The sequence below is a fragment of the Equus caballus genome, chromosome 18 (assembly GCF_041296265.1).
Source record: "Equus caballus isolate H_3958 breed thoroughbred chromosome 18, TB-T2T, whole genome shotgun sequence".
In the NCBI taxonomy this organism is placed as follows: Eukaryota; Metazoa; Chordata; class Mammalia; order Perissodactyla; family Equidae; genus Equus; species Equus caballus.
Window position 1 is genome coordinate 46616201 of NC_091701.1, and position 27981 is coordinate 46644181.

Below are 27981 nucleotides of genomic sequence, written 5' to 3' on the forward strand. Positions count from 1 at the left end.
GGGGCTGCTCAGAAAAGTCACTGCTAGGGAAGGAAGTTTGTTTATTCCTATTAAAAGAGCTGGTGGATAACAGAAAAAAGGGGAGTAGGGCCGGAGATATTGCAGACAGGGGTTAAAGGGCTTAGAAACGGCAAAGAAGGAGAATAGAAGACGAAGGAATCACGCATGTGAGATAGCCTCTGGAGGCTGGAGGAGAATCTCTGGGGACATGTCCCTCTCGAGGCCTGGAAATATGGCTTCACTCCTGGGAGTCAATAGGGAGCAGAGGAGGTAAACCAGGAACGACACCCAATTTCTTTCCCTCTCCCCTCACTGCAAACTCTGTGCAGCTTTGGAATAACTACCTGAACTCCGTGGTAAAGATTTTAGCCTTCATCAACATCCAGTGTGTATTTGAGTCACAGTAAGATGGCATCCAGCAAGGCCTCTCATGGCCTAAACAGTGTTTTGTGTGAATTAGAAAATGTCACCAATGGGTGGAGAGAATCCAAAGGCACATGGCTTGGCAAGTGGATGACCCTTCCTTGTAGTAAATGCACATCCACTCCAGGGCATCCGACTGGCTGAATGGAACCCAGACTGCATTTCAGCCCTACTTGCCCTGTGGCAGGTTACCTCTATGCAGTGCACAACTTACACAGCCTGGTGTCCAATCAGGTGAAGGCTGTTTCCTCACCCTTTGAATCTTGAGTGTCTGTGCTAAACTTGCATTGACCAATGGAATATGACGGAAGTGATGTTATGTGACTTCCAAGGCTAGGCCTTAAGAGATTTTTTCTGTCTTCCTCCTTTACTCTCTTGGAATGTTGCCATGCCATGAAGACGCCTGGAGTGAAAGACCATGTAGAGAGAGGCCCAGCTGCCCCAGGTTCCAACTGAGCTCAGACCCCAGCTGACCACTAGCTGAATGCAACTTTGTGACCGAGCCTAGGCAAATACCAGCACTGAACCACCTGGTCAACCCACAAAATCAGGAGAAATATTAATTTGTTGTTTTAAGCCACTAAGTTTGGGGGGAGTTTTTAAATTTGTTTAACTATTTCATCTAAATTTGGTCTCTCAACAAGAACATAAGCACTTTTTATATTTGTGCACCGTTCATACTCTCCCTGATCATACAGAGAAAGCTTTTGAGATGCAAAAGCTTGGATTTATTGGAATTTCAAAAGTCTAAGCCTGGAATAACTGTGTAAAACATATGCCATAAACCATATATTTTAAAGAATATGTACTCAGTCTAAGCAGTTTGCTACTCCTACCCCAAATTTTGATAAAATTTTTGCAGAATGGGCAAAGAGAAGAAAATCAGGGTGAACTAGGGGTGGGGGATTGGCAGAATGCCTGAGAAGAAGCCCTGTAACCTCACCATGCAAGAATGCCATATTGCACAACCTCAGGGGCCACCATTCACATAGAATAAGATGTGCAGTAATACACAGTTGGCCCTAAATCCAGACTGGTGAGGGGACTCTGAGAGCAAAAGAGAACCTGAGCTCATAGGCCCTATGCTGGACAGCAGTAAGACCCCAAGGTTAATCCTTGCCTAATGTTGGGTAAAAATGGAAGACATTTCTAAATGGGGTCGTGAGGCAGATAGGCCTTGGACAGCCCCACAGCCCTCTTGTGCCCCAGAAAGATTCGGAGAGCTCCAAGAATGTCTTCCCATGTAGGTGAGAGTGATTTAGATCTGCGTATTTTGGAAATTAAATTTTATGGGAGGACAGGCATGCTCATTCCTTTACCTATTGTCTGTGGCTGCTTTGATGCTACAAAGGCAGAATTGAGTAGTCGTGATTAAAAACTATGGTCCACAAAGCCTAAGATATTTACTGTCTGGCCCTTTATAGAAAAAAATTTGCAAATCCTTATTTTAGATGAAGCACAGACAACTGGGGAAATCTAAACCTTGTGTGAAAATGCAAAACAAAAAAAACTGTGTAGATCACGACCACAGGTGCATTGGGACCAGGATGTAGTATCAGCACATGACAGCCTGGATACCTGTGGCCTAAGGCTGATTGTCTCACACAGATACGTTCCCCAACTCCCATCCCATACCTTGCACTAGCGAGGACCTATGCAACGTCTCTGCATCCCTTGTGAAATAGGGGAAGTTCCAGACTTTACTGAGAGTTAGTTGTTACCACCTGGTGTAATAGGGATTTGCAAGAGAAATTAATCTTAGCTATAGACATAGAAAAATAGTTTTACATTGTTTGTTATATATCTAATTGTCTTCAGAAACTAGCACCCACCACAGGCCTTCCATAGTGATAAGCACAACAAAAATGGACGCAAAAGAAATCTTTGTTGAATGTTCAGCCTCAGTGGGATCTCCTTTGGTCTCTTACCTTAGAAAACTGCTTGATGGCATTACCATATCATATAGGAAGTGTATTATTCACAACTCAGGTCTTATATAATCTTTCTCTGATGATGGAGATGTAGCACATTCCTTTTCAGTTCCATCCCCTCCCTCTACTGTAAGTTTTTCCATTCCCTGAGGAAATTCCCATTCTCTCTCTTGTCCTAAACCCTGAAAATAAAAGAGAATGGTGGATAGGAAAACATGAATGAAGTGAGGGAAGAGACAGTGGGGCAGGGATCCTGAGGTCTGTGGTTTATGTCACAAAAAAAACCACTGGTAAGTGTTCTGGATGATAAGGAAGTTGCTTATAATCTGTTGCAACAACTTGGTGTTCTTGTACTGAGAAAATTTTACTTGCTACTTTGAGCAGAGAGACCATTTGCTGAAAACTAACTTTGTACCAGGAATTATTCCTACTTTATCCATTAAGTTGCCGCAAAATTCCTGTGTAATCTTTCAGGTGAGGAGACCTCTGTGAGAAGCTCCAAGATGCACAGCTTATAGAACTGGAATGTGAAAGCAAGCCTGTCACACCCAAAAACCTGCTCTATAAACTACTCCATATTATAGAAGTTACAAAATCATTTCCCCTGATTCCAAGTGTGAATGATTTGGCATCTTTAACTTGTCTTTAAGCAGTCGTTGACAATTTCTATTTTTACAGTTTCTGTTCCATTCATATAATGGTAACATAGGGAAAAGTTAAACAATGTAAGTTTTTTTCACACATAAATTTTACAATATCTTCAAATGTATTAAAACCAAACTTAATTTTACTTCATATAAAGATTCCTTTAAGGGGCCGGCCCAGTGGTGCAGTGGTTAAGTTCACACATTCTGCTTTGGCGGCCCAGGGTTCGCTAGTTCAGATCCAGGGTGTGGACCTACACACCACTTGTCACGCCATGCTTTGGCAGGCATCCCGCATGTAAAGTAGAGGAAGATGGGCACAGATGTTCGCTCAGGGCCAGTCTTCCTCGGCAAAAAAGAGGAGGATTGGCAGCAGATGTTAGCTCAGTGCTAATGTTCCTCAAAAAAAAAAATAAGAGATTAAAAAAATAAGGATTCCTTTAAATATAAGATGCTATAAAACAATGGCATACCAAAAAGCAAACACACTGTGTTCTACAATCAAAACATTGAGGATCTCAGCAATCTCTAGATAACTCAGGAAGACAAAAAGAGGTATAAAACTATCTATCTCAATACAGTGCTCTATTTAACAACAGGAACATGAATTGCGCATTTGGATACTTTAAGTATAGTGAGGATTTTTTAAAAGTGGATTGTTATAATTTCGGTATAATTGTATAATAACCGGTTATGTGATACTTAAAAACATAAAACAAGATCCTCCAAAGTAAGGCTTTGTAATATTTAATAATATAATTTTGTCCATTTAGTTACAACTAGAAAAATATAAATAAACTACCTCCAAATTGATATTTTGACATGAAAATAAGAGTCTCTCTTACTTTTAGGTACCATAAACTTTAGTGATAGTGAAATACTTGTAAAGACTTTTGGACCAATGATTCTTAACTAAATCAATCTCTTAACAGAAGCGAAAATGTAAATTGAGAAGATACAATAAAGTTCATTAATATCTAAATGAAATTGTGAGTTTTGTAATTTAATTGTATTGGAGTACGTACAAACACACTAGATAGGTGAAATTTCAGTGTTTGGATTGTATTTAAGGAATCAGTCTAGAAATATATAATAGAAAACTATTCAGTGAAAAAGTAGACCAAAATAAGAATGCTCATGCATAAATATATTTTACAATATCTCAGTGAGAAAGTTTTCAAAATAATGTTTCATTTCTAAAGATTGTCAAAAGCAAAAGACCTGGAACAGCCTGTCAATTTATTTTATGGAATTTGTTCTTTCGTAGCATCACAGACCATAATGAACTGGACTGACTAGTGTTGCCATCTTTTTTTTTTTTTAATGGCAATTAAACACTGCCATAATCTCATGGAAATCAGGAAATAAAATCCCAGACCTCACACAAGTAGATGAGTTATAAAGGACTGAAAGATTTTATTACTTTTAAGATATTTTGCTTGGGGCAAGTCCTGTAGCCTAGTGGTTAAGTTAGGGTGCTCCGCTTCAGCAGCCCGGGGTTCACAGATTCAGAACCAGGGCACCAACCTAGCACCATCATCAAGCCGTGCTGTGGTGGCATCCCACATAAAATAGAGGAAGATTGGCACAGATGTTAGCTCAGTGACGATCTTCCTCAAGCAAAACGAGGAAGATTGGCAACAGATGTTAGCTTAGGGCCAATCTTCCTCACAAAAATATACATGTATTTTTTGCTTAAATACAATAATGGCAATGATTGTATAGCATCCCTTGGTTTTTATTGTTTTTTACCAAATACTGAGCAGTTTCAAAAGAATGTTTATGAAATGCATGCAATATATAAAGAATCATAATATGATGACCAACTGTGTACCTACCACCTACTTAAAGAGAAAGAATATTACTCTGTTATCTTCTGTGCGACCCTCTCAGGTTCTGTGCCTTCCCAACTTTGAATTTTGTGCTAATTATCCCCCTTCTTCAGAATTTTGCCACATACATTTATATGTCTAAATAAAATATTGCCTAATTTTGTATGTTTTTGACCTTTATATATTATGGAAACGTATTGAACGTGTAATATTCTACTACTTGATTTTTTTTTGCTCTCTATGTACACAAGATTTATACATGTTTTCGCATGTAGCTAGTTAATTAATTTTCACGCTGTATTGGGTTTATCCATCCTACTTTTCATGAATATTTGAAAAATCTCCAGGTGCGTCTGTGAGAGAGAAAGAGATTACCAACAGTGCTGCTAAGAACATTCTTATACTTGCCTTCTGGTGCATGTGAAAGAACTTCCCTTGGATAAATACTTAGAAGTGAAATTGCTGGGTTAGCATTAGCCCATTTGTTTTCCAAAGTGGTTATATAACACATCCTTATGGTTTTGATGGCATCCTCCTTTACTGAGCTATAATATATATGTTATATACGTATATGCACACAATTATATAATTACTCTTTTTAATATAAGCATTAATTCTTTTCTGAAAATTTTATATACTAGAAATCTAAATAACAGTATTAGTGCTGTTTTTTCAAAGAACTAAGAATTGTGAAAGATGTGGTTGATTGGGAATTTTTGTTATTTGTTGCCAGGAAACAAAATATTAAGGAAAAAATGGGAAGAATGTTTTAGTTATGTCTTAGATGGAAAAACAAATGTATTTATCTTTCACTTGCCTTCTATTACACTATTGATGTCTTCATTTCTAGGACTGAAATAGGCATTCACGCCATTCTCAATCTTGGTCTTTGGTCTTCTAAAGAAGTCCAAGGGCTGTATTGCTGACATTCAAAATAATGTGTTATGCAAGAAACCAATTTCAGGGATGGAGGGAAAGCCACACTTCTTTAGCTATAACTCCTAAAAATCATTGGAATGGGAACACTGGAATGGATTTCAATATCTTTTTGTCTCCTCCAAAACTTGTTTTGTACTTTTTTTTCTCTTACAACAATTCTCCACTTTAAGTTGAGGAGGGTTCGTTAACTACCCAACTGAGTATATTTCAAATACTCAAAGAGTTTAGATTTTACTTAACTAAAATCCTCTGGGTACAATACCACCAGAAGCACATGCTTCTCATTTATATCTAATCAGGTTTCTTTAATCAGTGTAGGCCTATAAAAACGTGTTGTTCTTTAGAAGGAACATTTTGTAAAATGCCAAAAGAAGATTTCTTTTTTATTTGCTTTGTGTAAACATCCTACTTTTCAAGTCTTCTTAATGTTATAAGAACTCTAAATTACTTAAATTAGAATCAAGCAAATGGTAATATTATTTTGAAAATTCCTTGAGTGGTACCCTCCCAGCTCTTGTGCTCAGTTGATTAATGTGTGTGCCCCTGATTGTCTCCTGCACTAGAACCAGAAGGCTGCAAAACCCTATCTAGCAATTAAGGTACGGTGGCTTAGATATTTCCTGATGTATTCATTTCAGTGGGGCAGTGCATTCACTAACATGCTTTATAAATACTAAATGAATAACCAGAGTTGTTTATAAGAAATCATGGCTATTAACCTAATGAGGAATTGTTGGACATTAAATACTATGATAAGAAACATATCACAGGTCTCTACTAAAAATTAACTGGAGAATTGCAGAAATTTTCTGAGGTTTCCACACAAAATATGTATGGGCCCTACATTATTTGGTCATTGTTATTGCTTTGTTGATGGAGAGCTACTCCATGCAGAGATGCTTTCTAATCTACAATCCAATATTGCAAAGCAGACATATCAGCCATTAAAAAATCAAATATCTTAAGCTCAAATAATATTAAGAGTGGATATCGGGGCTGGCCCAGTGGCATAGTGGTTAAATTTGCGTGCTCTACTTCAGCAGCCTGGGGTTTGCGGTTCCAATCCTGGGTGTGGACCTACACACCACACACCAAACCATGCTGTGGTGGCATCCCACAACAAAAAAATAGAGGAAGATTGTTACAGATGTTAGCTCAGGGACAATCTTCCTCACCAAAAAAAAGAAGTGGATATTAATGAGTGCTTATTATGTGCACTAAGCATCTTACATACCTTATTTCATTTCATTTGCACAAAAGCCCTAGGAGAAAGGTAATAATATTACCAAGTTACAGATGAGGAAACTGAGGCTTAGAAGATTATGTAAGTTACTCAGGGCTACAAAGCTATCAAGCAGCAGAGTGAGGATTCAGCCCATGCAGGCTGACACAGAAACTTGTGTCCTTAATCACACTGTGCAATTCTAATAATTCTAATATATTTTCCATTAGTACCTTCCTTCTTACGTCTAAGAACTTTGATGGTCCAAATACTAGGTATATACACTTATGTCTGAATGAAATGCCTACGTGTACACTGTGCTGTGGGGAGTAAAACAAGGACTCATTCACTATCCCTCTCCTTGAAGGAGCTTACAGTGTGGATGGGGGGATAAAACATGATCACAAACACATATAATCAAAAGCAAAATTTGGCAAATGCCATATACACTGTGGCAAGGCACAAAGGAAAGAAATCCTATTGGCTAGAGGGACGAGAAGAGTCTTTGTAAAGCAGATGAGATGAATCTTTTGAGGAGGGGTGAAGTAGAAAGTCAGTGTTTTTCACAAAGCACGCCCTGCAGCCAAAAATTTAAGGCATGTTGTAGGCACAACCCATTCTATTTCAACCTGGTTGGGCTAGGACAGGGTATGTATATAGAAGACCTTGAGGTGAGGGTAAAGAATTTGTGCTAAATTATTAGACAAAAGGAAGCCGCTGAAGGTTTTGAAGCAGGAAATGATAGCATTCACTCAACAAATATTTGTGGGCTGTCAGTGTGTGCTAGTCACTGTGCTGGATCCTGGGGTGAACAAGACCGGTTCATTCCCTGCCCTCGGAGCTCTTGCAGGCTGATGGAGGAGAAAGAGACTCATATTCACTGTCACTGAGAAAATGATGGCTGTGCGCAAAACGGGGGCAAAAACTCTAGGGTAGAAAAGAACTCTGATGCTTTGGTTTACATTTTCTGTATTACCTTTTTTTTTTTAAATAAACATTTTGTTTTAGAATAATTTTAAGTTCCATTAAAATTATTTTAAAATAGTATTATATAATGATCTTTTCCCATTTTTTTTTTAAAAAAAGCACATAATGAATCTGAATTTCGTTGAGTATGTTTACAGATAATACAAAACATTTTCTTGATAATAGTTTCTAGTAAAGGTGATTTACAGAATTTATCTTGATCACTGTTAGAATTACTATTTGATCATTTAAGGCGGATCATTCCATATCAGAATTCTGTGGGATAAATTTCAGAAAGACTAAGGCTGCCTTTTACAGATTGGTTAGTTGTGCAATACCACTGCCACTGTGACGAAATAGATATACATGTTGAAAGGATATTTTTGGAGCTTCTGCATTTGACTCTGATTCCCTCTGAATATGGCAAATCACAAGGTTCTATTTGAGTTGGAAAATTTTGTAATGACCAAATAAATACTACAAATATAGGAAAGCCAGTTTAAAAAGAGGTCAACAGGAGAGGTATATAAGCTGACTGTCCAGCTATGATCAAACACCTTCATGAAAAAAATTTTTGTGGTAAGACCTGTTTGTATGAAAAGTTTTTATAGGCTTAGAAACATAAAATTCAGAGATTTTTCAAACCGGAAAAGTAAAGAAGATTACTGAATTTGTCCTGAGATAGTAATGTCTCAGTAGAAAAGAACAGTAAGGTAAGCACTCCAAAACAATCAAATTAGCATGGGGACAGACTGATATGTGGTGGTGGTGGTGAGAGAGGATTATTTAGGAATAAGAAATCAGATTGCAGCCTAACTTTCAAAAAGTTTAAATAGAATATACTGGTCCTTAGTTTCCTTTAGACATCTCAACGCATGATGATGACAAATGTGGAGACAGCTGGTAAAGCTGTATGTATTCATTGTCAACATCACATAACTAATATTTACTACAAAAAATTCCCCCAAATGATTTTTCATCATCCAATAGCTGTGCATCTATCATTCTTTGTGTTTTGAAATGTATGTATTTTTCTTTCTCCTTTCAAAATTATAAAATTTTGTGTTCTACTATATATACATTTTAAGAATACAGATGGTCCCTGACTTAGATGATTTCACTACGATTTTTCAACTTTACTAAGGTGTGAAAATGATACTCATTCATTAGAAATCATACTTCGAATTTTGTATTTTGATCTTCCCTGGATTAGCGATGTGTAGGATACTCTTTTGTGATCCTGGGCAGCTGCAGAAGAGCTGCAGCTCTCAGTCAGCCTTGCTCTCATGAGGGTAAATAACCAGTCCACTTGCAACCATTCTGTACCCATACAATCATTCTGCTTTCACTTTCAGTACAGTATTCAATAAATTACATGAAATATTCAACACTTTACTATAAAGGAGCTTTGTGTTAGATGATTTTACCCAACTGTCAGCTAATGTCAGTGTTCTGAACACGTTTAAGGTAGACTAGGCTAAGTTGTGATGTTTGGCAGGTTAGGTGCATTAAATGCATTTTTGATTTACGTTATTTTCAACTTATGATGGGTTTATCGGGACATAACCCCATCATTACGACGAGGAAAATCTGTATTCTAAATATTGAAAATCAAACTGTTTTCCTACAAAATACCACTGACGGCTGTTCTCTGCTTATCATTTCTTAGCAATATGAAAATTGTTTGCTCAAATGCATTGTATTCTTATAAGAGAAAGAGCTTCTCAGAAAACCTTCCCTTTCTCATTCCTTCTATCCCAATGATATTTCACTCCACTGTTTACTTGTCCTGAAATTTCACAGCAGCAGAAATTCTACTATCCGTCATCCTTTTATCTGGTATCTATTAAGAATGTATTTGGCTGCAATTTACAAAAAAAAATCTGACCAATAGTGACTTAGATAGAGGTTTATTTTCTCATGGAACAGGTCAAGAAGTAGATGGTTGATGCCTTTGGCTTATTACTCAGCAATATAATCAATAATTTCTTTCTATTTTTCTATTCCATTGTCTTTAGCATATTGGTTTTCCTTCCTCCTGGTTGTCATATCAGGGTCACAAAATGGCTGCCAGCAAAACATGCACGCTCAAGCCAGGACAGGATGGAAGGAAGGGCTGCCAGCTACTCTGTCTCTTTTTGTCAGAAAAGCAAAAGCTTTCCCAGAAGCCCCCTTAGCGACTTCTGCTTACAACTTAAGGCCACCACAAGTTTCAAAGGAGGCTGAGAAAGCAGGAAACAAGAGTCTCATGATGGACTTAGACTGTGTGAGACATTGCCCAGGGATGGGTACATTGATACTTCAAACAAAATCATAAATTCTGTCAGAAAGAAAATGGGGAAATGGATATTTGACAGGGAGCAAAAAGGATCTGTCTAAATGTCTTAGTTCATTCAGAATGTAAAATTCTTAGAGACTGGGATTATGTTTATTCCTTTTCTTATATATAGGACTTAGGTCATAACAAAAATTGTTGACACTACAAATCCTATATTAGATATGCATATAGATATATAAATAGATACATAGCTATAGAGAGATTATACCCTATATACTTAGACAATATCCCCAAATTTCATTCAGTTGTGCTAATATGAGAGATACTATATGAAACTAGAGGGTAATATATATATAGTCTTAGTTCGGGCTGCTACAAGAAAATATCAAAGACTTGGTGCCTTCAACAACAAACATTTATGTCTTACAGTTCTGGAGGCAGGAAGTCCAAGATCAAGATGCCACCAGATTCAGTTCCAGGTGAGTACATTTCCTGGCTTGCAGATAGCCTGCCACCTTCTCACTGTGTCCTCAGGTGATAGAGAGAGAGTTCTCTAGTCTCTCTTCCTCTTCGTATAAGGACACTAATCCCAACATGGAGACCCCATTTCATGATCTCGTCCAAACCTCATCTACATTGCCTCCCAAAGGCCGTACTTCCAAATACCATCACATTGGGGGTTCGGGCTCAACATATGAATTTTGGAGGGAACACAAGCATTCTATCTATAACAAATATATATGTAATATGCAATATCATGTATATATATAATATTATACATATTTTCTAGATATAGCTACATAGATTTTTGGTTCCAAGTCTTCAAGTATTTATTATATATTCCTATGACCAACAAAACTGTAGACATTGAAAAATATCAAGAGAACATGGTTTCAGCTTTTAAGCCATTTAAGCTGAGAAGAAAAAGCTGTAAATGCAGATCCAAGCTGAACTAAAATGTTATGTAATCTATATAATAATATCAGCCTTTTATCTGGTGTCTATTATGTATTAGCAATATAACATTTTACTTTATTTAATCTTCCCAATAACCCTGTTAGGCAGTTATTGACCTCATTTTAAGGATTATGGATTTGAGAACTCCGAGAGCTTAAGTAACTTGTTCAAGGTCACCCAAAGCATAAGCAATGGAGCTCAAGTTTGGAATACATCTCTGTTTCCCCAAAGCCATGCTTGCGTGTAGTGCACATACCGCCACATGCTGCTTACTTCATTTTGTGAATGAAAGCTTCCCTCATTTTATAACGTTGCTTTGTTTTACCTTTTTCATTCCTAGCTCTCTCACTGGTGACTTAGCTAAATGGATGGATGGAAACAAGATCAGACTATTGAGAGATAATAAAATGATGAGAGATCAGATTATTGGGAGAGACAATCTTAAGAGTGAGAGGTAAATGAAAGAGTGGAAGAAGAGCAAAGAGAAAAACTTAGGGTTATGAAAGGAGCAAACAGGAAAGGAGAGAGAAGAAGGGAATGAATCCCCACGGGGTATTTCTCTGGGCTGCGGGTCGAGGGAATGGCAGCATCCGTCTCCATGGCCCTGCTTTCTCTGATCTCTAGCCAAGCATGTGGCTTGGCATTGTACATCTAACAGTTAGCAGGGTTCTGGGAGAGGCTCACGGAGTGACTGAATTACATTTTCCCTAGCTATTCTTGTATTCTAATCCTCCCCTGAAGGTCTTTTATGGTTAATCTCAAACTAGAAAAATATTTAACTCTCCCTTTAGTTACATTCCAGTAGCCTGTTCTCAAACAAGCATAAGTTAATACTCTAAATTTCAGTAACCACAAACTGAGATTAATTACCCTCACGTCACTGTGTTCCTCCTCTTCAAGTGAGTTTAAAGCAGGAATCTGCAAAAGACCTTGCCCATTTTGAGCCTACTTTACCTCCTTAGCCAGCCCTGGTGGTCTAGTGGTTAAGATTCCCCACTCTCACGTGACCCAGGTTGGTTCCAGGTCAGGGAACCACACACCTATCTGTCGGTTGTCATACTGTGGTGGCTGCATGTTGCTGCAAGCTATGCCTCTGGTATTTCAAATTCCAGCAGGATAACCCATGGTGGACAGGTTTCAGCGGAGCTTCCAGACTCCAGACAGACTAGGAAGAAGGAGCTGGCCACTCACTTCCAAAAAAACTGGCCATTAAAACCTTATGAATAACAGTGGAGCATTGTCAATATAGCACTAGAAGGTGAGAGGATAGCACAAAAAGACCGGGAAGCGTTCTGCTCTGCTGTACACAAGGTCGCTAGGAGTTAGAATCCACTCCAGGGGCACTCCTTTTTTTTTAACTTCACTATTAATATAGTGTAGGATCTCAGATATGGAAAGGAGGGTAAGATCTTAACCATTTGGCCAATATTTCAATCCTCCTCGCCTTGCCCCCTCTCACTTTTTTTTTTTTTAATATGCTCTGAAGTGGTCTTATAGCTATATTTGAATACTTCCACTCCAGGGAATTCACCACGTCTGCAGGCAGTCTTTTCCATCTTTGGACAACTCTGACTTTTAGAGAGAGCGTTCTTATTTTACCAGTCAGCATAACTGAGATATACCACAGTAACAAAAGACCCTAAAATGTTGGTGACTTTTTCCGTTCTACCTAAAGCAATCTACAGATTCAACGCCATCCCAATCAGAAATGACATTCTTTACAGAATTAGAACAAAGAATCCTAAAATTCATATGGGGCAACAAAAGACCCCGAATTTCTAAAGCAATCCTGAGAAAAAAGAACAAAACGGGAGGCATCACAATCCCTGACTTCAAAACATACTACAAAGCTACAGTAATCAAAATAGCGTGGTACTGGTACAAAAACAGGTGCACAGATCAATGGAACAGAATTGAAAGCCCAGAAATAAAACCACACATCTATGGACAGCTTATCTTTGACAAAGGAGCTGAGGGCATACAATGGAGAAAAGAAAGTCTTTTCAACAAATGGTGCTGGGAAAACTGGAAAGCCACATGTAAAAGAATGAAAATTGACCATTCTTTTTCACCATTCACTAAAATAAACTCAAAATGGATTAAAGACCTAAAGATGAGACCTGAAACCATAAGGCTTCTGGAAGAATACGTAGGCAGTACACTCTTTGACATCAGTATTAAAAGGATCTTTTCAGACACCATGCCTTCTCAGAGAAGGGAAACAATAGAAAGAATAAACAAATGGGACTTCATCAGATTAAAGAGCTTCTTCAAGGCAAATGAAAACAGGATTGAAACAAAAACACAACCCACTAACTGGGAAAAAATATTTGCAAGTCATATATCTGACAAAGGCTTAATATCCATAATATATAAAGAACTCTCGCAACTCAACAACAAAACATCAAACAACGCAATCAAAAAATGGGCTGGAGATGTGAACAGACATTTCTCCAAAGAAGATATACTGATGGCCAATAGGCACATGAAAAGATGCTCATCATCGCTGATCATCAGGGAAATGCAAATCAAAACTACACTAAGATATCACCTTATACCCGTTAGAATGACAAAAATATCTAAAACTAATAGCAACAAATGTTGGAGAGGTTGCGGAGAAAAAGGAACCCTCATACACTGCTGGTGGGAATGCAAACTGGTGCAGCCACTATGGAAAACAGTATGGAGATTCCTCAAAAAATTAAAAATAGAACTACCATACGATCCAGCCACCCCACTACTGGGTATTTATCCAAAGAGCTTGAAGTCAGCAATCCCAAAAGTCCTATGCACCCCAATGTTTATTGCAGCACTGTTTACAATAGCCAAGACGTGGAAGCAACCTAAGTGTCCAGCAACAGACGAATGGATAAAGAAGATGTGGTACATATATACAATGGAATACTACTCAGCTGTAAAACAGAACAAAATCATTCCATTTGCAATAACATGGATGGACCTTGAGAGAATTATGTTAAGTGAAATAAGCCAGCGAGAGAAAGATAATCTGTGTATGACTCCACTCATATGAGGAATTTAAAATTATGGACTAAGAACAGTTTAGTGGATACCAGGGGAAAGGTGGGGTGGGGGGTGGGCACAAAGGGTGAAGCGGTGCACCTACAACATGACTGACAAACATTAATGTACAATTGAAATTTCACAAGATTGTAACCTATCAGTAACTCAATAAAAAAAAATCTATCACAATAAAAAAAATGTTGGTGACTTTTTAACAAAAGACATTTATTTCGTGCTTACATTATATGCCTATCACAGGACACCTTGGCTCTGCCCCCCATGGAGTTCCCTCTGGGACCCTGGCTGATGGAGAAGCCCTTCTCTGGGAAATTGCAGGTCTCATGGCAGAGGAAAAAAGATTATGGCAAATTGCATGCTGGCCCTTAAATTTTCCACATTTCACTGGCAGATATAAGTCACATGGAATCCTCCTCCAAGGGACAAGGGAGGGAGAGAGACATTCCAAAGAAAAGCAGCAAATGTTTTGAATAATATCACAACCTACCATGTACTTATTGAATCAAAATCCTTTTCCAACCAACATCCAACCTGTGGTCCTTGCTCATTTGCCTTTTCTTTCTACCATTTCTACAAATTGGAAAACTGCAATCATGTTTTCTTTGAGCTATCTCCTTTCTAGTCTAATTGGCTCCAATTCCTCTATTGACCTTTTCCCCCTTATGTAATGGTTTTACCTAACATCCTCATCAAAGCCTATTCAGCTGTCTTAGCTCCCCTAGTGAGAAAATGTTGGCTTATTCTCCAAAGGAGGGTATCCCTTGACACGCTTCCCTTCAGGATGATGGGTTTTGGCTGGTGCTGAGGAATCTAGACAAAACAAAATCTTTCCTAAACAATACCTTATTTACTAGCTCTCCGTATTTTACAGCAGTTCAGACCCTTAAGCTTTTGACAAGCTTCCAACCCCTTTGGCTCTCACACACCAGGCTGTAGAAATGTTTGTGCACTTCTAGACAGTAGATGTCACATTCCTAACTATACTTTAGTTAACATCGAAATTTGAAGAAGGCTGTGAATGGAAAAAAACAGTTGTATTAGCAAAATTGTCCAAACCTCCCATTGTTGCATAGAACTGGTTCAGAATGTGGACAGGGGAAACAACTGGTCTTAGAACAAACCCTGACTCCATTAAATACTACCTGTGTGACCTTGTGCAAGTTACTTAACCCTGAGCACTTACTTCCTCATCTAATGAAATAGAGAAAATAATTATCTTCTTGTGGATTTTGAGAGGACTACATGACACAACAGTGGGGTTCAATGAATGTCTTCCCTTGTTACCACATTAGGGTCCTAGTACTCAGGCCTATTTCTACTGCCACTCAGGTCTTCTAGCATCCCCTAGGCTCGTCATACCTATGCACATCTCCCTCCTCTCCCCAGGATGTCCTCCTGGCTGCCTGAAACCTCTCATTCCCAAGTCCGCATTATCCAAACTTAACCAGAATCTCTCAAAGTGTTGTTTAAGAACAAGCTGCATTGAGGGGCCGGCCTGGAGGTGCAGCAGTTAAGTTCTCACGTTCCGCTTCTCGGCTGCCCGGGGTTCGCAGACCCGGATCCCGGGTGCCGACCTGGCACTGCTTGGCACGCCATGCTGTGGTAGGCATTCCACATATGAAGTAGAGGAAGATGGGCACGATGTTAGCTCAGGGCCAGCCTTTCTCAGCAAAAAACAGGAGGACTGGCAGTAGTTAGCTCAGGGCTAATCTTCCTCAAAAAAAAAAAAAAAACAAGCTGCATTGAAATCACCTGCAGGCTCCCTTGGCCCTATTTCAGACTTACTGACAGAATTAGAATATGGAACTGGTGAGTCTGCACTTTAACAAGCTCCTCAGGTAGGGTTGCCAGATAAAATACAGGACTGCCATTAAATTTAGATTTCAGGTAAACAACAAATAATATTTTTTTAGTGTAAGTATGTCCTGTGCAATAGTTGTGACATACTTATACTAAAAAATTATTTGTTATTTATCTGAAATTTAAGTTTAACTGGGTGTCCTATATTTTTAATTGCTAAATCTGGCAAATCTATCCCAGGGATTCTGATGCTTACTAAATTTGAGGACCACTGCCTAAGAAATTTGGCAAAAATGTCAAATTCAACTTCGTGAGCTCCCCCCTCACGGGAAAAGAAATAGGAAAAATCCGAGCTCACAGAAATAAGCTTCATATCCTGTGAGTCCCCCGAACAAATATGCAGAAGAGCAGGGGTGCCGTTTTCTCTGCTTCAGAATAGGTTAGCTTTTGATCCAGCAGCTGCAGTAACAGAATTAGACAATCTGGCAACTAGGGAAGAATCTACGTCCTTGTTTCTCTCATACTATTCTGTATACAGCTTTGGGTTGGGCTTTAGTTGTCTCCTCTGTCTCTTTCTCTCTCGCTCGCTGGTTTTTCTGTTTGTTTGTTTTTTGTTTTTTCGGTCTAACGTCCCTGTGCTGACCATCACCTACTCCTCTTCCGTTTGTCAGTTCCTCTTTTGTTCCCCAGAAGGCATCTTGGGTGCATTCTCCTCTGTCTGTCCCAACTTCCTAAATATCAGTATACTTCACCACATAGCCGTCTTTGTCCTTCTCATATTCAGTCTGGTCTCCCTCAATTTTAGTCCTTTGATGGGAACTTCCTAACTCATAACCCATTCCCTTTGATGTGTAATATAGTAATGCATTGTGTTTGTGTGGTTTGTATGCATTTCCAAAGTCCTTAAACATTATCTTAGTTGGTTTTCACAGTAATCCCATAGCCTAGGCAGATGAAGCACTGAGGCTCAGAAGGTTTAAGAGAAGCTAGGACATCAGTCTGGGGCTTTTTATTCCTAGACCAAGACCCTTTCATTCAGCCATTGCCTCATTTCAGGTTATTACATTTAAACATTGCTCATTTGTCATTTTAGGATAGTGATTAAAGCACAGCTGTGTGACCTTGGGCTTTTTTTTAAGATTTTCTAAGCCGCCATTTCCTCATTTGTAAACTTAGGTTAAAAATAGTACCTACATCATGGGGCATTGGATTTAATGAGATGATCCAAGTCTCAGCACAGTGACCACATGTTATAAGCACTTAGGCAATATTAGCCATTGTTAAAAGTATCCTTTAGGCCACTTCCTCTGAAGGCCCAGCTCTTCTCAGTGTTGTCTTTCAGTAAACAGAGACAGAAAATGGGGAATTTAGACCAAAACTAGCAAAAAGAGAAGTATCAATGGCCGCGCAAGAAGATAATGATGACCTGAGCCAAATTTTCTCTTAGCAAACACTTCTTCATTTTTACTACCTGCTCTCTGAATTCCCACAATTTTATTTCTATGTACCATGAAAAACATAGCCCTCCTAAACTAGACTTGGCAGTGTGGAGAGTAACTGATTGAAATGTTAGGGTCTTTAGTCAAAAGTAGGAACGAGAGTGTGGTACCAAGAAGATTCATTTTAATTATTTGCATCTTGTCTAACTTCCAGCTTTGTACTAGCCTCCATCACTTTTCTTTTGTTCTATAGTAATTATGGTATCCAAATGCCAGCTGTTTGGACCCACAATATTATCACTATGTTCACCTTCTTTCTCCTTAGGATCTGTGAATGATAATAGGCAGTGCAATATCTTGATATCCCTAGTGGATGAAATAGAGTATCCCACACATGGGTGACCATAAAGTGCTTTTTTGCATTACATCTATTAGGACTATTTTCTCCAGAAAATACTCAGGGCAATGCTGCTGTGGGTAATAGGAAATAAAGAGTGGGTTTTGCACGAGGAAAATGAATGTCAAACAATTGAATAAGAAAAAAAGAAACTGTCTAGATCAGTAAGTTTCAGGTTAGGGTCACTGCCCAGTCCCAGAGGAGATATAAGCAGAGAAGTTCTCTTTTCATGACTGGGTGGCACTTGCATCACTGTTGCCTTTCTTCTCAGAGGCAGTACGCAACAATCCCAAAGGAAAACCAAGTATGTGCTTGGGGCACAGCAGAGCAGGCTCCTCGAAAATTTTTTTTGAAGGAATTTGATATTTTATCCTTTTTGAGAAGTCTAAAAGTGATCATCAATGGAAAAAAATGGAATTTTACAGGAAAGTAGAGGATGGCTGGACATCGTAATCTTTTTTCTTTTTAGAAACTCTAAGTGTCTTAACCAAATTTAGGCTAATACAGCATAGGGATTACTATCCTTTTGCCATTCAGATAAGTGTTGTAATCTCTTTACTCCTCCGTCTGGAGAATGTTGATTTTTTTCCTCTAAGATGTGGAATTTGTCAGCATCATTGCTTCTTTATGTCTAACAGGTTGGATTATGCTCAAGTCTTCTACATAGGCCCTCCCAAGAAAACTGCCTCAGAAACCTCCAGTGGCTCAGAAACTCTGTCTTTGAATGGTACAAAGAAGTAGAATATACCTGGGGCACACACTTGACCTTTCTCTGCCTAATGAGATTCCAACACTTTGGTGAGGCCCATTTTATTTGCTGTCTTATTCAACAAACAGTTCAATCCCACAAATATTGAGTGCGCCAGTACCATGTGCAAGGCATTCATTCAACAAATATTTTCAACTTCTACTATGTATCATGCATGAGAGATTCACCTACACAAAAAAGAAGATAAGGAAGAAATGAAGAAGAAGAGGAGGAGGAAGAGGAAGAGAAAGAAGGAGAAGAAACTGTCTCTGTTCTCAAGGAACGTCAAATCTTCCTGGGAAGAAGACATGTAACATAACAGCAACGCAATTCCTGTGTTTCCTCCATAGACTGAGAGTGAGAGGAGGTAGATCCTTGAAGAAATAACAGGGAGCTGCTAGAAAAAGAGGAAATAGATGCTCAGAAGGCAAACACGGCAGCTGAAAAATACAGACTGAGACTTGAGTCATGCCCTAGGGAGAGGCAGGACTTTTATTCAAGGTGAAGCATAGACATTAGAAAACATATGCATTTTGGAGTTAAACTTAATTTTGAACTTGTTTTTGCCAAGTTCAAAGCTTGAGCTATGTGACCTTAAACAAGTTATTTTGCCTCTGAGCCTCCTCTCTAAAAACAAGAATCATGATGCCTAGCCTCATGTGTAATATAAACATCTGCTCAAGCCTTTAGTTAGTCTCCCATAGCATTCCCGAGTGTCTGGTGCCAACACTTAGCTATTAAACTTAGACAAGTTACTGAACCTATCAGTGCCTCAGTTTCCACATCTGAAAATGGAAATGATAATAATGGCAAACCTACTCCCATGGTTATTGTGAGAATTAAATAAGTTAGTTATGTAAACTGCTTAAAGGAGTACCTACACATGGCAAGCCCTGTGATCATTTGCTATTATTACCAAGCGTTTAATGATGCAATATAAGCCATTAAGTTAGCATATTGCCTGGGTTGCAGCATGGGAGACTAGGGGTGGGGGAAGGAGAAGGTGTGTCTTCCTGGGTAAAAGGAAAAATAATGATCCTTAAATCAGCAATGCAAAGATTAGTAGGCTATTGCTAGGGGGACTAATAATATAAGGAAGACAGTCCTGGCCAAACCAACAATGTGTTCAAAGACATAGAAGCATGAGAGAGCTGTGTGTGTTGCAGAGAAAAGCAAATCATTCAAGGTAGATGGGTCATAAGCTGTGAACTTGGGGCCATCATTTGACTGATGGAGATACAAAGATGAATAAGACATGTAAGAAATCTTTTTGGCTGGTGCATGCTGGATATTATTTTTGTGTTTCACGTCCTTTCTTCCTTGCCTTCCTCCTATTCTTCCTCCATTCTTTCTACCTTCAAAATATATTTATTGATACCTATGATGTGCTAGAGAAATGTGCCTTCCCTTATATCACTGCTTACATGGCGTAGCTTTGTCATGTGAGAAGTGATATGATAAAGTTTTTTCAAGTTAGAATGAGGCCCCAAAAGGGCCCTTTCATTAAACACCTTGTTTATGCAGATATATTCTCTCACTGCCAGGTCCCTGGAAGGCACCAACAGTATAGAATTCCTTTTACAGTCCATGTGGGCTTGAGAAAGAGTAGGCAGGCAATAAATACTTGCAGAATTGAACTGAGTTGCCTTGAGACCTTAACTGCTCTAGAAGGCATCCGCTTCACAACTTGGTGGCAAATCCTTTCAGGAACTGGAAGTTGGGTGTTTTTTAAGGGAGTGTAAGTTTGTTGCGATCCTTTCTCTCTGGTTTAACAGCATCCACATGCTGATCTTCTAGGCACTGAACATTCAAAAATGAGTGTTTTACTGGCCTTAAAACAATGCCCATCACTGTTTCTGTTTTATACAGTGAATTCCTTGGTTTACATGACAAAGCTATGTCACGTAAGCAGTGATATAAGGAAGGCACATTTCTCTAGCACATTATAGGTATCAGTAAATATGTTTCGAAGGTAGAAAGAATGGAGGAAGAATAGGAAGAAGGCAAGGGAGAAAGGACATGAAAAACAAAAAGCTCTCTCATGCTTCTATGTCTTTGAACACATTGTTGGTTTTGCCAGGAATGTCTTCCTTATGTTCATCTGTCCAGTGAAAAGACAGAATTTTGTCAAATCTACTAAACAGGGAGATTTTAAAATAAGGTAGAGACTTTGACCTAGCAATTCTACTTCTATAACTTTATCCTACTTACACTTATGTACACATATATGCAAAGACATATATATCTGAGTGTTTATCGAAGCATCGTTTATAGGAAAAAGAAGCATCTATCCTTCCATGAGAACTGATTAAATAAATTATGGTACATCCATATAATTAAATATTATGAAGTCATAAGAAAGAATAATGTAGTGCTATGTGGACTTATTTGGAATGATCTCTAGGACACATTTTTAAATTTAAAAAAAGACTAAAGGAGTAAAGAAAGAGAAAAATAAAACTACAGAATATAAGGAAGAAAATCCACATATGTGAGACATATAGATGTTTATCTCTGTGTGTGTTTTATATATTCATTTGTTACATATGAATGCTGTGTATGGACAGAAATTTTCTGAAAAAATAAGCAAGAAAGTACAAATAGTGATACTTCGAGATGGGAATCTGGACTAGACAGGCAGCAGGCACACTTTTCATTGCATATCCTTTGTATTCTGCATTTTCCACCAAGCTGATGTATTTTTTTATTAAAAATTATTTATTGAAGAGAGACAACTAATGGAGAGAAGCTGTTTTTGGTCAATTCTATAGTGGCTTGTTGGAGACTAAGTAATATACCATCTCAAAATTAATGCCCATATTAATAAACCAGTATTTCTCAGTGCTGGTTAGACTACAAGGACATTTTTTAATAACTTAAGTATGACTAGAATTATTTTAAAGATCTCAAAATAAAATAAATGGTAATTTACTTTAGTTTTAAAAAGAAATGTGTTTTACACACTTTGGGAAAGAGAGAGAGGTGTTGTTTTCAAAATGGAAGCAGTGTCCTAGTGAACAATATATTTGCATTTCTGTGTATCTTTAAACAGAGTACAAACTAAGAAAAATTGTTCTCGTGGACTGCACAGTAAAATTGCTTTAATTTTCCTATATTCAAAGGTCAAAAACACCAGAGAGCGTATCACTCCTAGCTTCAGCTCATTTGAGTAATATTTCTCTTTGCTCTGGAACACTGTTAGCTCTTGAGGAAATAGGCCAACTTTTCAGTTTCTGCTTTTCATAGTTTCTGTCTTTCCCTCCGCTTCAGAGCAGGTCAATCACACAGATAAGCATTATGCCCAGAATAAAACTGGCTTTGTTTATATGGGCTAATAAGTGAATGGAACTAGTTATTTTCATTGGCTTGGTCTGGAAGGAAACCAAACTAATTTCCACAGACCTTAAATTGGACCTAAACCAAGCTCCTTGTCCTCATTAGTAGTAAGAGCAGTAACGATGAACCCAAGTAGAAAAGTAGAAATTTTTGCAAAGGTAATACATATTTGCTGCCAGGAAAGAAAATTTGGTTAAAACTAGGAACTGACATTGGGAGCTCTGAAAGCTCTGAGCAAATCTGCCTCATTTCCATTTCAATGGGTTTGAGGTTTGCAGGTCAATGGAACCTTTCTTTATGTTCTAGAGGCTCCAGTTTCCCTGTGGTCAATTATCCTAATCAAGTTATTCTGCCTTATGCTGATGAGCAGAAAATATTTGTGTGGTATCATCAAACCTTTTGCACAGACCTCTGTTTTACTCTGGAAACTCTTAAAAGTCACAATTGTATTTCCAGAGTTCTTGAAAAGTAGGCATACTTTATTTCCCAATTTGTTAATGGAGCAGTGAGATTTTGACTTATATTATGCACATACAGTAAATGTTTTTATCAGTGATCTTCACTCAGTTGATTAAAGCAGTTACTGCCTCTGTCCAAAGAGCATTGCTGTCCCCATTTAAGATTCATGGTGGCCTTTTAATTATACTCCCACCACTGCCCCTAAATATATTCCCGTGGAAAATGGATAAAAGTATTTAACTTAATTATTGTCTTGCTCAAAGATACAGACAATTGCTGGGAGTTGCTTCCAAGACTATTGTTTTATGATTCAAAAGCTGTTTAGCTATTTTCCCCGATAGTTAATTTGAAAATATTGAGAATAGCATAAACTCTTTATTGGAAGGAGGAAGGACTTGTAAAGAACTTAAGTTGAAAAGTAGTTTCCCAGAGTATGTATTTTTAAGTAAAAATCATTTATTCTTTCTATAATTAAAAAATAATGTCTATTTGTGATAAAACAAAATTGGGCAATTCATTAAGATGTGAGAAAAAAAAAAAGGAAAAAGGAATCCACTCATATTCCTAAGCAGCCAAAGAAAACCACTATGAACATTTTCATGTACATCCTTCCAGATATTTATATGGATTAGGTACACATACACATTTTCTGAAGATAAAAATGGGGTCATACCATACTCTTTCAATTAACAATATACCTTTGAGCACTTTAAAATATATAAAGATAAGCAGATGATTAGATAGGTATATAGACAGACAATCTCCACCTCACTGTTTATAATGCTGCATAGTACAGGAATTGTATTGCACTTATTTCACCAATCCACTGTTAATGAACATTTAAGTAATTTCAGTTCAATGTTCAATAATGCAAATATCTATGTGTGTTTGTTTATCTTTTTAGGTTTTATTCCTCAAAATTACTGACTATGGATATTTAAAATGTTTGAAATGTATTCTCAACTTGCTCTCCAAAAATATTAAAACCCATAGCACGGTTTTAATATCCTTAAAGGGTAGTTTCTACTTCATAGGAAAGTTAGTTGGAAAGAGCCTTATGATGAAAAGAAGTCGTGAGCAGGGCTGGAGGACTAAGAGATGAAGATGATACTAGATGTATTTCTCAAAGGAAAAAAATCGTCTGTGAGAAGGAAGAAAAGGGAGTACAGCTCAGAGATTTTTTTTAAATTACTTTTTAAATAATAATAATAATAATGAAAAAGATATGTATTGCATGAAGTCAGGCACCAATTCAAAGACGTTGCTGAGAGAACACTCTTGTGAGCTAACGAGTTACTTAAAGGAGAGAAACCCAAACGTTTTAACTTGAATCAGCTGCAGTGTTACTGTGTTGCTTAGAAGATTGGACAAGATAGCAAGCTATCTTGCCTAAATTTATTTTCAAATACAATATTCCCAAGTTTTCAATGAGCCGTAAAAACAAGCCCTCTTTCTCCTACTACACTTTAAAAATGCGTTGTCTTCTTTCTCCCTCATGCTTCTTCAGTTTGGGCCAGAACTTGCTGGGTTAGATCTAGTCAACAAATGTTCTCCAGGAGAAAACAGATTTAGAAATAGAGGTTATTATTTTGAAATTTTTCCACAGTGAATTAAGATGCTTCTTACACGTCTACAAATATTTAAATCAAAGTGTGTTTATTAAATGGCTGAAATGACGAATGTTCTTAGTTTTGCAAAACAAGCTCTTGGCAAACCTGTGAAATAGAAAAACATATCCTTCTGGATGCTATGCTTCAATCTTCCCACCGTTTCTCAGGTGCCCAACCTCTCCAATAGACACCACTTTGCCCCTACAGACCTCTCTTCTTCCAGTCCAGCTCTGTCCTTTCAAGACAGGGCTTCCAGGTGGGGCCCCAAGCATCGTATTTACCTCACTCTCTACACCCACTGAATGCTTTAGTCTTTGCCTTCATTTCCTCAGGGCGCTCCTAAATGGTGCACACTTATCTGATGAACTCCTTTGAAAATTAATGACTGATGGTAGTTCAGTGCGTTATTACTCTAGGTAACAGGGGCAATTTACAAGTGGCCTTTAATGCCTCAGTGGAAAGAAATCTGTTATATAAAGGGAATTTAGGCTTCTTACAACAGGATGTTTTCAGGTGAATCCACAATCACACCAAGAGAGGCAACCGCTCTCTGTTTCTATTCACAGTTACTATAGATACTGTAGAGAGACACTGACAAATATTGTCTCAGTGAGCTCTCATTTTATTTAACTTTTAATTTTATCAGAGTAATACATATATGCACACTTCTAAAAAGTAAAATAGCACTTATGGCTTTTAATAAAAAGAGCTTGCCCCTGCTCTATTGCCCCACCTCAAAAGCAGGACTTTCAACACTTGATTTGTTTATAAAATATATCCCCAAACTTCTCTACTACCTGCTCACTCTATTGACTTTTCAATCTGAGATATTATTGTCGATTGATTTCCCTGCACAAAAATGGGAGATTAAGAGATCTGATGCATTTCTCCTGCCACCCCCGCAAATACATGTTCCTCTTCCCATCTTCCCACTATATTTATGGCATACTTACGATTTAAATCGGTATTTAATATTCATATCACTATAACTGTGCATATCACTCACGGCTGAACCACACCATGTTTTGTAATTTACATTTCTTTTCTAGTATTAATTTTTGTTTTCCCTGGACTTTAAAATAGCCCTGTGCTATTTTGTTTCCTTAGTCTCCTGTGTACCTATTATTCACACACCCTCAATTTTCTTACACGGCTGTTAAACTCTTTGGCAAATCAGACACATTAGGTGAACTATCAGCATTACTTTTTTTCGTAGAGACAGTCTTCCTGTGGCTGTCTGTCCTTCTACGCTCCAGGCCTGCTGCACTGCCGTGGTCCTGGAAATTTCCTCTGTCCTTTATCCTGAGTATTCCCATTCTTTCTCATTGGTAATCTATCCCTTATAATTTGGATTTCATGCTTTCCTTTTATTTACTCTCTCATTTTTGAAGAACCAAGTGGTTCAGTGGCCTATTGAGAATGAGGACGTAAGAGGTAAATGTGTTGAGGTATTGCACGTCAGAAATTATCTTTCGGCTTTGATTGTGGTTTGGCATGGTACAGAATTCAGGGTTGGAAATTGCCGTCCCTCAGAATGTTGAAGGCAGTGCTCCAAATGGAATATGGCCCATGTTGCTGTTGAGAAGTTCAATGGAATCTGATCCTGATTCTAAATCCTTGTCATGAGAGCTGATTTTTCTCTCTGGAAAATGTAACGTCTTGCCTTTATCTCTGGCTTTCTGATGATGAGCCTTGATATGGGTCTTTCTTCATTCACTGTGCTAGACCCTTGATAGGTCCCTTTAATCTGAAAATGTGTCCTTCAGCTCCATTTTTATTCTGCTACTTCTTTGATAATGTTGTCACCTCTGTTTTTTCTCTTCCCTGTTTGTGGAACTCTTATTAACTGGATATGAAGCCTCTAATTTTCTTGTCTTTTCTATCCTATCTTCCATCTCTTTGCTTTTTATTAGAATTTCTGAAAGATTTCCTCAAAATTTGTGTCAGTCCCTCTAGTTTTTGTTTTATTCGTACTGTTACATTCTTTTTAATTTTAAAGAACTCTTTTTTTCTGAATGTTTCGTTTAAATAGCATTCTTGTCTTGTCACATGGGTGCAAAATCTGCTTTTGTCTCTGAAGATATTATGTATAGAGAATTTTCCTGTTGCTTCATGAATGGGTTCTAGAATATGGTGTAATGGTTAGGAGCTTCGCCTCTGCAGCCACTTCAAATGCCAGTACTGCCATTGATCATGACCAATGACCTTGAGCAAGTTACCTGACCTCTGCTTATCCGTTTTCTCAGTAAAATAGAAATAATAAGAGTACCCATTGCATACAGTTGTTGAGAAGTACAAATAAGATTAATATATCCTAAGCACTTAGAACAGTACCTGGAAAATAGTAAGCCTGTATAATATGTTATTATATCCATTTCCTCTGAGTTCCTTTCTTTTTTCTGTTTTGTTTTGTTTTAATCTTTATCTTTTGTGTTAGACACTTTCCTCCAATGCCTGCTGATCCTTGGCAGTGTGTTCCAATTTAAGAATAAGGAACTACAAAGCTGATTGGAAACCTCTGTGTGCCTTTGGATCCCTGAGCTGCCATGTTGGAAATTTAATTCCTTGAAGCGTGTCGTGCTGGAGAGATCACATAATGATAGAGAGAGGTGCTCAAGGAGTACCAGCTATTTGGTTTACCACATGCTACCACATGACACACCCCAAGTGACAGCTACGTCACTGAGTCCAGTCAACCTCCAAAACCATGAAAAGTCATAATAATAATAATAGATGATTGCTGTTGATTTATGCCACTAAGTTATGCAGCAATAGAGAAATAATACATGGGAGGAGAATAGGCTCTGGAATGAGCAAAGACCCCACCCAGTATCAGATCTTAGGACTTGTAAATTTCAATTAATTGTCCAGAAACAGCCTCTCAGTCTCGATTCTTTTCAATTCTGCTAGAAAACATCCTTGTTTGATTCTCTATAGACATTAAAAATGTTTATCTCTCTATTCAATTCAAAATAGGTCATAGAATCACACCTGGGGGGTATAAGAAGAGATGCCCCTCTAAGGCATAGTAATCACTTCTTTTCTAAGTATTAAGATATTGCAGATAATGCATAATAAACCACTTACAACAAACACAGTGTAGTTGTTACCTAGATTAATAGCACTCTCTTTCTCTTTGCATCTCATCAGTTCTCTCACTCATCTGAATTCATATCTGTGCCAGAAATAGGATTTCAAGAAAGAGATTCCTTTGCAAACTCAAAAAAGTACTTCAAATTAAAGGAAAAGAAAGTGAGATGAGTATGCCGGAGAAACCTTCTCAGTAGCTAAAACAATCCTTTGAAAAGAGACGCCCACAAACATTAAGGCTTGACTTTTAGAAGCAGATAATTTAGCATTAAATTATGTGCAATATAATTACTAGAAGTATATTTGTTTAAACTTGGGTGTAGCTATTACACTCTAAAAAAAGTTTTTAGACTTTGAACATCTTGATAGAGACCTTGTGTCTAAAACATATTTATTTCAAGTCAATAGACATTGTTTACATTTCACTGCTCATTTTAATTCCACACTGAGAATGAAATTAGACTACCACTAAAGAAGTCGTTGCTACAAGGATGAATAAAAGCAGAGAGTAGTCAAGGAGATCTCACAGGGGAGAAGGTAACTAAGCATCCAAATTGCAACGCTTAAATTTAAACAGCTGTAAACCATAAAACCAGCTATTCAGAATGTAACTGTCAAATTCACCTACACTTACCGAAAATTTTACTCTGTGTTTATTTGAAATGTTTCAAAACTCTTAGTTTAAGATGAATATCATATTGGGTTAGTAGGGGAAATTTTACCTATTCTAATTTTATTCCATTACAGTGAACTATAGGGAGCTAGTGTAAGTTGCCTGGAAGACATTTACTGAAGCTACTGTCATCACCATGTGTTGGTTGAACCTTAACCCACAGCAGTTAAGTGCTGTGTGTAAGAATATGCAGAGGAT

At 37.8% G+C, this 27981-nt stretch overlaps 1 protein-coding gene across 1 annotated transcript in view; it reads left to right on the plus strand.

Annotated features, from left to right (window-relative positions):
* LOC106781949 (sterile alpha motif domain-containing protein 1) overlaps positions 1–27981 on the plus strand; it is a 45077-nt gene that overhangs the window by 6111 nt on the left and 10985 nt on the right. Inside the window, exon 3 of the mRNA XM_070240744.1 lies at positions 10665–10714. Coding sequence (XP_070096845.1) covers positions 10665–10714 — 50 coding nt within the window. The remainder of the gene's footprint in view (positions 1–10664; positions 10715–27981) is intronic.